The sequence below is a fragment of the Carassius auratus genome, unplaced genomic scaffold (genome assembly GCF_003368295.1).
Source record: "Carassius auratus strain Wakin unplaced genomic scaffold, ASM336829v1 scaf_tig00008591, whole genome shotgun sequence".
In the NCBI taxonomy this organism is placed as follows: Eukaryota; Metazoa; Chordata; class Actinopteri; order Cypriniformes; family Cyprinidae; genus Carassius; species Carassius auratus.
Window position 1 is genome coordinate 79,474 of NW_020523964.1, and position 11,300 is coordinate 90,773.

General features: G+C 36.1%; 1 protein-coding gene across 1 annotated transcript in view; it reads right to left on the minus strand.

The window, feature by feature from the left end:
* Window positions 1–10,673, minus strand: part of LOC113072163 (alkylglycerol monooxygenase-like) — a 28,902-nt gene extending 18,229 nt beyond the window's left edge. Inside the window, exons 1-3 of the mRNA XM_026245290.1 lie at window positions 10,431–10,673; window positions 7,257–7,387; window positions 6,461–6,612 (exon numbers count right to left, since the gene is read on the minus strand). Coding sequence (XP_026101075.1) covers window positions 6,461–6,612; window positions 7,257–7,387; window positions 10,431–10,547 — 400 coding nt within the window. The 5' untranslated portion in view covers window positions 10,548–10,673. The remainder of the gene's footprint in view (window positions 1–6,460; window positions 6,613–7,256; window positions 7,388–10,430) is intronic.
* Between the last annotated feature and the right edge of the window lie 627 nt (window positions 10,674–11,300).

Below are 11,300 nucleotides of genomic sequence, written 5' to 3' on the forward strand. Positions count from 1 at the left end.
TCATCTAACATGTTAATACCCCTTCACTTCTAGTGCCACCCTCAGACTCGCTCCTACATGATGCCACGGGCCCCGCAGAGACTCAACCTGGCGAGAGACTGCATGCCATTTAACAATAGATTAATACTGAGCAATTAAAACTGCATATCAATGTACATTAGGTATAGTCACACATGAGCTATAAATATTATTAAAGTTTGAGAAAAACTTGTGCTAGTCTATAGATGCAGATGGCTTCGGCAAATCATTTACGCGACCACTGTCAAAATAACTGACATGGCCAATCAAATAAAAGTTGGCAGTATTTCATGTTTACAGAAGCAGAGTGCAAAGTGCCAGTTTAATGTCGATAGAGAGCAAGGTAAGACGAAAGCTGCAAATCATTTAATATGATTATGATTGTTTATGATAGAAATCTTAAATGACAGATCGCTATATCCAGTGATATAGCTTTTTTTTCTCAAATATGGCCATTTTGAGAGAGAGAGAAAGAGACAGCGAGAGAGAGAGATTATATTAATTAATGAATTTTTGGGTGAACTAACCCTTTAAATATCTATAACAGTACATATAAATCCCCAAGTAGGTAATTATTCTAAAGAAGTAAAGAAGTAGCAAGTCAATTTCAGTTCCTGATGAATCACTTGAATGAATCGCTTGAATGACTGACTCAGTAACTCACTCATAAAAGTAGTATAACATGAATTGTGATTTTTTTCATGTATTTTCTTAACATATTTTATTACTAAAGGTAATGATTACTTGTTTAGGTTGAGTAATCACTCTGACTGATTCAATGAGTTTAAAGAGCCATTAGACTAATTTAACTTGTGAATTCTTTTGGAATGATTCATTAAAGAGCTAGCTGGTAAGAACTGTTGAATCACACTACACTAGCTGTGATATATGTTTTTGTTTCACTAAAAAGAACTGGTTTAAATAAGTCATTTGTTATTGAATCAGATTACACAGACTGCGCATTATGTTAATACTTTCAGCCTGCAAGAAAAACACAAAAAGTAAATGTGTTTTTCTCACCATAAATTGGCTTATCTTACAACATTAAATTCAGACTGCAAACACAGATAAAATGGCAACTTTTGCCAGGTGGGTGTAAAATCATCAGTGGGGTCTGCCACTGAAATTCAGTGCAGGAAACACTGGCATACAGTAAATTATCGATCTTGGTATTTTAAGAATAGATATCAAAATCAAGTTCAAAAGAAGATTGCGATTAATTATAAAAATATTTTATAACCAGCCCAACTTCACACATGGCATATGGTGAAGGTAGACTTCAATCCTGAATGATAAAATTTTTGACACAGCAAGAGACATCCCTCAGACTCACTTGGTCTGGCCTCGTCCAAAAATCACATACACACACTCGCCTACAAACACAAGCGGCTGATTTGCTGGACATTGTTGATATTATTGCAGGGTCCCGGAGGCGCTCGTTTGAGCCCTGGCTCTACATCCTGACCGGTTCGATTCTTTTGTACGCCCTCCAACCTGCACGGCCGGGGACTTCCAGAGGTAGAAGAAGATTTATGAAGCCCCCGTGGCCTGGGGTTAAACCCCACTGCCTTCCACCAAGAGGATTCCTTTTCAAAACAATAACATCCAGTCCCAGCCTCCTTTGGGACGGCCTGCAGCCGTGTTGACGCGATGTGTTTGTCTTGACAACTGCTGCCGTCTGCGTAAACGCTAAACGTGTGCCACTACTGTATCCTGAACCTGATACTGAGAGGCTCCATATGTTAACATATGTGCTACTGGGAAAAGCTGCCTATATTTCCATTTTATGACTTTCTGATTCCAGTTACAAAAGAGAAGTGTGCAAATAAAAGCCAAACCTCTGTACTGTGCAAACTTCCTCTGTGCAACTTTAACAAGGTTACATCAGATACAATATTTGCTCATTTTTCCCTAAGCATATCCAATGATGACAGCCACAAAATGGCATTTCTAACATGATCAAAGTTTAGTTTTGGAAAACCCAGTGGTTCAAGTGTCATAAACACCTTTCCCACAGTAAAACATTGAACGGGGTGAGGTGATAAAGAATGTAACATTACTTACTGCCTTCCATAACTTGTTTATAATTTCTAACCCCTGTCTAAACCTATAACATCTAACCTCAACCAAATCTCAAACTACAGTAGAAAGAATGATACTACTGCTAGACTGTCTTAGAAAACCAGACAATATCCTCCTCATAGCACGGACTAAACGTTTTCCAAAGTCTCATTATTCAAATGTCTTTATGTGACTCTAGTGAATGAAAATGGGAGGGAATCAGTGACTTGAAATGCATGTTGCTTTACGAAATTTGGGCTTACAAGAGGGTCTCCTGATCCAAAGACCTGCAGGACTTGTAATTAATCTAAAGACGTCATGCTACACATCTACGAGGAACAGAATGCAACCTTAGGCCAAACTAATCACCAAAACTAAGGTCGTTTAAGCGAGTCTGCCATTAAAAGCACTCCAATCTGAGAGCATTACTTTAAGAAAATCAATCTTCTAAAACTTTAGGGGATGCAATGAAACATTTACTGAACAAAACCTGGAAAAAAAACATGACTGTTAATCGGAAGAAATTTGTGACACTAATAAAAATTAGGCACAATTTTAGCCAACACCTTACTCAAAAATGATTCCTAAAATACAAGTCCTCTATCAATAATATTGCTTTCTCTTTTGAAAAATCTGTCTTATCTGATTTAGGAGAGAAATGCGAACAGATCAAGCACAATATACAAGCAGAAGCAGTCCAAAACAGTGGATTTTGATGTGAGAGGACAACAGAAAAATGAATTTTTTACTGGAAGAACTGTTATTATGGACTATAGACTTGAATTTTGGCCAGAAGTGACAGTTGAAAGTTAAAACGCCTGGATTTGTTTCTTAGAAACATGACGTTTTTACATCAAAAGAGGTTAACTGGATTACTCATGGATTATTGTGATGTTTTCATCAGCTGTTCGGACACTCATTCTCAGAATGTCTTCGTATTTTTTTTAAAATCCCAAACGTTTCCAGGTTTAAATTACAGCAGATCCTCAATCCCAGATTTTCAATGTGGTCTCAGACTTCTGGAGCCCACCGTACATCTTTCATTGCTCATGACTCATGCCCTAATGCAACAGCAGCCACCGTGGCCTTCCTGTCAAAAGCCCATCGGGTTTCTTCAGAGGGTTGAGCTGAGGTTTTGGTGGAGCTCTTTGGAAATGTAGCATATAGGGACCAGAACCACTGTTGGTCTGCCTCCATGAGAGCGAGAGAGCAAACTGAGCTACCACCGCTGTCAGCGAGCCGGCCACATTCAATCTCACTACGTTATATTTAATTTCAAGAACACCGAAATGTCAGCTACACAATCAAAATGGCAACAAATATCTGTTTGTTTAATGCAAAAGAACTTCTTGTAGACAGTGCAATTGACCATATTTCCTATTGCACATTGGGGACCGCAGCTATTTTAATACACTTCTCTGTCTGTCTACAGATTTAAAAAAAACAAAATCTTGATGCGTAAAAGGATCCAGAAGACCATTAACCTAGTCCGGGCTAAGCCATAAACCTCGTCTGGCCCATGCTGCCAAAACCGACCGTGCGGTCGGAAAGCCAGCCCTGCTACACTAGTGTGTGGCATCACTATAGAGGAAGACATGGAAAGGCCAAACACCACCAAGAGTCACAATAAAGGTTTGCAAGCAACTGGAAAATAAGGCAACATGTGGAAAAAATGCGAAAGAGAATGACAGAAGAGAGCAGAATGAACGCATGCAAATAGCTCACGCTGAAGCAGATGCCTGGACAACATCAAAAGCCACCAAGACCAAACCATAGTCTTTGATTTATGAGGATATGAATTTCTAACAATATTAAATGGCTACTTCAGACAAGGAAAAACACCTACTTTACAAACTGTTCTTAAATTTAAGCTTGAATTTAGTTTTAAATGTCATTCAAGACAGCTGTGATAAATTACATAAAACAATACAAATTTTAAATGCTAGATATTATATTACAGATACGACATTTACATTTTAATAGATCCATGCATGCCTATATTATCAAAAATGGGATTTTATCTATTTTTAAGTTATTAACTTGCATGGGTGAAAATGAAATTAATAAAAACGATAAAAAAATTTCATTAATCGGACACTAATTAGGGTCAGTGTAGTTTTATAGTGGTTATATGTATGCAGTTATGCCCCTAAATTGTTTTCTCATGCTAGAATAAAGATTTATAGCTTATAAGTCCCAAAAGAATAGAGCTTTAGAGCTTTTTTAGAGCTTTGCGCACCAACTGAACCAAGACAGAGTATGAAAACTATTCAAGGATCATTAGCTAAACCTTAAGACCACCCGCTGTAAACCTCTCAAGTCAGTGGTCAGAAGTGAAATCTGAAATAACAAAGGTGGACATGTGGTTTGGTCAAAGAGCTGGTGCAGGTTTCTGGTCATCAAATAATCAATGACATATTTTACATGCAATGTCAAGAATTTTTTTTATTGCATTTTAATGTGGTAAATTAACATTTTTACTACTAAAAACACTTTCTTAAAATATTAATAATTATAAAATGAATTATTATTATTAAATCATACACTCTTTAGAGAACTTTCTGAAAGCTGGTTGCAACAACTAAAATAAAGCACAACCAGATAAGTCTAATTCATTAACAAATGACACGTTTGAGTAAGTTATTTATAATGAAATGGTCTAAAGACTCACAAATAATTATGAACTGAATCAGAACCATACAATTCCCATTGCTACTTTGTTCACATCTCAGATTCTTTTCTCAGCAATAATCTCTGCTTGTAACGGTATAGAGGTTAAACTACTGATTTAACTATTTAAAAAAAGAAAAGAAAAGAAAAGAAAAGAAAAGAAAGGCCATCATGTCTGGGTCTTTTATGAATTATAACCATATGATATCCAAAAGAAGTCATCTCGGACAGTGATGGAACAGGAAACTAGACAAATAATTTCCTCTGACTTTAAAAAGAACAAATTGGGCACAGCAGTCCTCTGACAGAAATGACATTTCCGACTCAGAGCAGGAACCTGGGACAATGGAAAACATAACACAACAGCCACAAGCACCTCATCACTTAATTTTGGGGACCAAGTTAAGTCTGGAAGGACGTAATTTAAAAAACGTCCTGCCATCATATCAGCATTAAATCTCAAATGGATGGAATTGGTGTAGCATATGGTAAGCATACTTCAAAACCAAAGGGCAGTAGTTTGATTTTACCTTTTCACTCGGAAGAAACTGAAGTCAATGCCCTGGCCTCGGACACAGTGTAGATGTTTACTTGTGTAATAGAAGAGCACATGGGGCAAATTATTGAGCAATGCACATTTGAGACAACAAAACAGCCTGTACAGTTGTATTTTGTTCAACCAAAACTAGGATTACACTTTTTTTCTCCACCAACATACTGCAGAGCTGCTTCCAAGGACAAGATCCAATGTCTCAAGACAGAAAACCGTTGAGAAGCAGATTTACAGTCTATGGTAACAAAGTATGTTTACTGGCAATGCTGTTCTGCGACGGCTGCTATTGAAGAAAGAAGAAAAACACCACAGCACTCAAAGATTACAGCTGTGACAATGTTATCCTCTGTTTGGACACATGTCTCACGGCTCTGTGCCTGAACTCTCATGCTACGCAAACATAAGTGTCTTTTGCAATCGCCTACTTCTTGACAGATTGATATTTCAAATGCGCAGCCAGAAGCGTTTCACCTAAGATGCAGTTTCCACATCTGGATAGCTGATACATTATACTGTATATAAATGTGTTTACTGAAATATGGAAAATAAAAATCCTATTGAGTCTGAGGTAAATCAGAAACAGTCATCAGTTAGTTGCATTTCCAAGTTCTGTACGTACGATCCGTGAGGGTCAAAACAACATTATGACGGAACTAAACCAGCCGTTATGACAATAACTTAAAACTAACATTTGCACATATGACTTTAGAATCAAATAACATTTCCAGAACATTTACTGTGAACATAACCAAAAGCTATTTTATTCATGACAATGAAAAATTTAAAAAAAGTTGCCTTCTGGACACAAATGTGGGCAAGAAGCAAGTATAGAGGGACGGCAAGAATATCAGTGAATTATGACCTAAATTTTGGTATGTTTTTCACAAAAACTTTTTTGTCTTTATATCACAATTAAGCATTAGAAAAGTGTTATTAATAGTTCCTATTCCAGTTGGAACTGAAATGTGTAAAAATGCTATTAGTACTATATTAAAACATCAAATATTTTTTTTAAATAATCATTAAAAAACACAAGAAGAAAGTAGCACGTCCTGTAAAAGTGGGAATTTTAGGATGTTCCATTTTTACATTCAGCAAACTCCTTAAAAGCAGCTGGATGGATAAAAAAGCAGTGAATTTGGCAGGACATTCACATACCGTGGGCAAATCGATGGACCCAGTAGTATCCCATGTCCACACCAAGAAACGCAAGCCACCACGTCCAAGCTGAATCCCAGGGAAGCTCCAATAAACGGAAGTTGTTCCAGACATAAATATAAGCTGACAGTTCCAAACTTCTCATCATTAGCCTTGAGAAAGACACCAAAAGAGCTGAATTAAGTTACATCAGTAGAGCCCATCAGCAGATAAACAAGTCTGTTTGATGGAAACTGCATGAGTAAAACATGAAATAACATTAGATTTGTTCTCAGTTTCTTCCTGTTCTCAAAACACTGCATAATCTCCTTGAAATGTCAACTGTCATCTGATATAGAGTAAAGGCCCGTTCACACCAAGCACGATAACTATAAAGATAACAATAAAGATATAGTTCTAAAAATCGTTCTCAATATTAAAGAATAGCAGAGTCCACACTACAACTATAACGATAAAGGCATAGAGAAACGGTATCGTTGAAATCACTTTCAGAACGATTTTTATCCAGCTGATGAACTATACAAACATTGACATCCAATCAGAATCCACCCTGCTATAACGAGCTCGAGGATTTAAAGCGGCAGATACACGTGCACTCAGAATAATCAGACGATATCGTTCGCTGGTGTGTACGCTAATATCGTTATCTTTATAGTTATCAATCTTGGTGTGAATGGGGCTTAAGACTATAGACCAAATCAGGTTTTGAATTCTAAGACTCTCTTATGTTTCGATACTAGACATATGAAGGACCTGTGAGGTGAATCTCACACTTGGAAAGTTGTTGTCAACTCACTGAGGCAGACGGGACATCACGCCTGCGGACAAAGACGTGATAAAGTCGTTTATCTTGATGCGAGGGCCATCTTTCTTTAAACATCCCAACACAATCTCCAATATTATCAAACCAGTGAAATATGGTGTGGCCTACAACACAGAAACATCAAAAATCCTGCTGTGAATGAAAATAAGAACAGTATCCCTTACTTTAAATATTGTGTTCATACTCTTCTTCAACATATTAGTACATCTAAATGAAACTTTTATCTTAATATAAAAGATTGAGTCAAGTTTTGCAAATGTTACACATGACTTTCTGTAACAGCCCTAAAAGTGCATGTCAAACTAAGCATAAAAATTCACCACACTAGGCGTCTGTTAGCAAATAATGTCCTTTCTTTGTATTAGTATGTGGAGATGTTCTGTAACAAAGTCATTGGTTAAACTCCCTAGAATGCATGAATTATTAATATTCAAGGAGGCATTGATACGGAGGGTTTCACTTGAGTTGGACTCTTTAAACTTCTGTAATTACTAATTTTGTAATTGACCAGGGAGCTTTATCTTTAAAGATTTGGATGTAAAGGAAGTCTTTCAGATTTTCTTAAACTTGGATTACCCATCAAAACCTGGGGCAAATCACAAAAGACCAATTAAAAAGTTAACAGATGTGGTGCTGGCAGTACTCTGGGTCACTCTTTGCAGTGTGAAACCCGAGACTCACTCTCTCACATGCAAACACACACACGCTGAACTGAGAAAGTGTGGGGGGACACGACAGTATAGAGTAGATCTACAGGTGGAAGTGGACATGTGCTTATATGTATGTGTGTGTGTGTGTGTGTGTGTGTGTGTGTGTGTACAAGTGAGCTGAGGCAAGATAGACCACTTGGGAACCCCTATCACACGCAAACCTGAACACATCTGGCGGCCGACTGCAGCAAAGCTCTAGCTGCTAGTGCTATGAAACCTACTTCCAAAACCTAGAAACTAAAGTTCATGTATACGAAATTCAACCTAATTAGATATTTGATTTCAGTGAGGTATGCTGTTTGCAACAAGTAAACTATAGGAGTATGTGAACTTCGATTTCAAAGTTTTGAGAAACTTTGTAGCATGTTTTTTTGTGTGTGTGTTTTTTAAGAATAATTAAAACAGCTACTAGCCCTACAGTAACATATTTTAAGCTTGCAAAAATAGTTGTATATAAAGCTTAAGTGTGGACTCAGATCTCGCATGAAAAAAAAAAGACATTTGTGAAGCAGATGTTAGTATTTTAGGTTTCTTGTTCAGATTCTGGACGTTTCATGTAACTTTACACACAAAAATATGCAAATATAGTCAAACTGTTTTTTTGTTTTGTTTAGTTTTTTTGGAAATGTACTGTCAATTCAACTTCATACAAATTTCTAAAATACACACTTTTTATCGAGATGTTATTGTTTCAACTTCGCTTTTAGCATCTATCTGTGATATGAGGACAGTCTGAATGACAGTTTTTAATTATACTCCAAATTCAAACTTATGAGAGAGAAAAAAATCTAAAACGCAGAAGCGGAAATTCATGTATTGAGCAAGACAAGAAAACACCAGAGAATTTCTGTTGTCTCACCCACACACATAAAGAGACCGAAACTTCAAATAAAATTCTGCAGGAATGGTGAGCGAGGCAATTTAACAAGTGTGTGTTTGTGACAGAATTACAACAATTAGGATTCCTGCTGTGTGGTTAATTGCAATTTCTCTATTCATGTGTTTATGGAGGCCTGTAAAAATGTGAGTGTTTTACCTCAAATAACAAACATGTGTTGATTTGAGTGCAGCCAAACCAAAAAACACACATATGGGTCTGTTAAAATGTATGGAGTGAGCTCCCCACTGTAGGGCTTAAAAACCTAAACAGGTGGCAGACTTATTTTCCATTTGTTGCAGGCATGATGCTTACTGTTTTGCACGTTGATGAAAATTACGAAACCGCACAATTAAAGGTACAATATGCAATTACGGCATCATTTAAACGTGTGTTATCAGACGTGTTGTTAGAAAACATGGGTGGAGTAACCCATAAAGTCAAAAGGTCATCATGTTAAAATTATTTGAAAGTGTTTGATGGTGTATTAGTAATAATATTGATGAAACCCTGAAGAAATCATGATTACAGATGTGTTGTTTACAATAATATACTTACCATATTATGAAACCTGGTTAACAACATGCTTTATAATATATACACACACACGAGCACACACATATGAGTTTATATGTGTGTGTGTGTGTGTGTGAGAGAGAGAGAGAGAGACCATGCAACACAAAATCAGTCATAAGTAGCATTGGTATATTTGGCAAAATACATTATATCGGTCAAAATTATAGATTTTCTTTAATGGTATATTAAGTAAAGATCATGTTCCCATAAGATATTTTGTACATTTCCTACTGTAAATATATCAAAACTTAATTCTTGATTAGTAATATGCATTGCTAAGAACTTCATTTGGAGAACTTTAAAGGAAAACTTTTTTTTGCACCCTCATATTCCAGATTTTCAAATAGTTTTAAATTAACTCAGCCAAATATTGTCCAATCCTAACAAACATGTGTACCTCAGTGGAAAGCTTGTTTATTCAGCTGTCAGATGATGTATAAATCTCAATTTGAAAAAAAAAATTGACCCTTATGACTGGTTTTGTGATCCAGGGTCCATAAATACACACACAATCACACATATTATCAATATTTTATCAGTATGATCACTCTTTCTGCAGCAAAAATAAATGTAGTCCTATAGGTGGACTTGTGTAATCTTAGTAGATAGATAGATAGATAGATAGATAGATAGATAGATAGATAGATAGATAGATAGATAGATAGATAGATAGAACTAAACTTTTCACAGTATAATGTCGGTGACACTGCATTTCTATGACACTCCTGGACACTGTGCACAGTTTCTAAGGCATTCTTGTACTTTTTGAACACAAACAATGTTGCTATGCGTGCTGAAACAGGAATGGGACAAAAACACATAAACACCTCATGCAAGCTCTGCTGAAAACAGTCTCTCTGTTGAGTGTGAGTGTGCTTTTGTTGTTGTTGTTAAACAGTATAGCTCGTTTAGTATAAATCTGTGTAAAATCTCGTCGTTGTTTTCCTAAATCCTCCAGGAACGCGGTAGTGACGTCACACTTACCTGACTGACATATGTGGGCACCTCTTGAACAGTCGCGAATGATGATTCATTAGGAGTCATCAGACTGAACAGCATACGAACCCCCTGAGAAACGGTCACATTTTTTGCTTGCGCCATTGCGTTTGTAAATGTGCTCAAAAAAAAAAAAAAAAGAAAGAAAAAAAGAGAGAGAGCGAGAGACTACAGTATAGACCAGTGGCTCCTCGCACTTCCGGATTAAACAGATGGGCGTTCATGAACACCTACAAGAGTCTTTGAACTTCACTGTAAAGCCGCAATGAAGAGAGATGTCATGATCACATGACGCACGAAGAGAACTTGAAAATAAGCTATAGCTAAGTCGAACTAGAGGCCGACTTTTATTTTTATTGCAGAAAGGCATAGCAAACTGAACGATTCGATAAATATAGATAACATTTAGAATAGAATAGAACAATTATAATATTTTTCCATAATTTCAAAAAATTACAAAGCTAGATAACAACACGCAATACAGTCCTCTTAGTTTTCTTCACACATCACCCATCCCATCTCAAGTAGCTATGGTAGCCAACATTAATCAAGTATGGTTACTGTAACTTCTTTTCTTACTCTCTTATATATATATATATATATATATATATATATATATATATATATATATATATATATATATATATATGGGACTTTTTTCTTAAAAAACACATTAAATAATGACCATGCATAAAAATGTTCATCAAAATAAGTAAACCAATAGATAAATAATAAATACATTTGCAAGAAACAATAAACAATACTGTATAAAGACATTAATGGACATTCAGTACCTGTACAATATGAAAGACTTATTCTTATTCAATGGTATGTTTTTAAATACAAAAAAATATATGT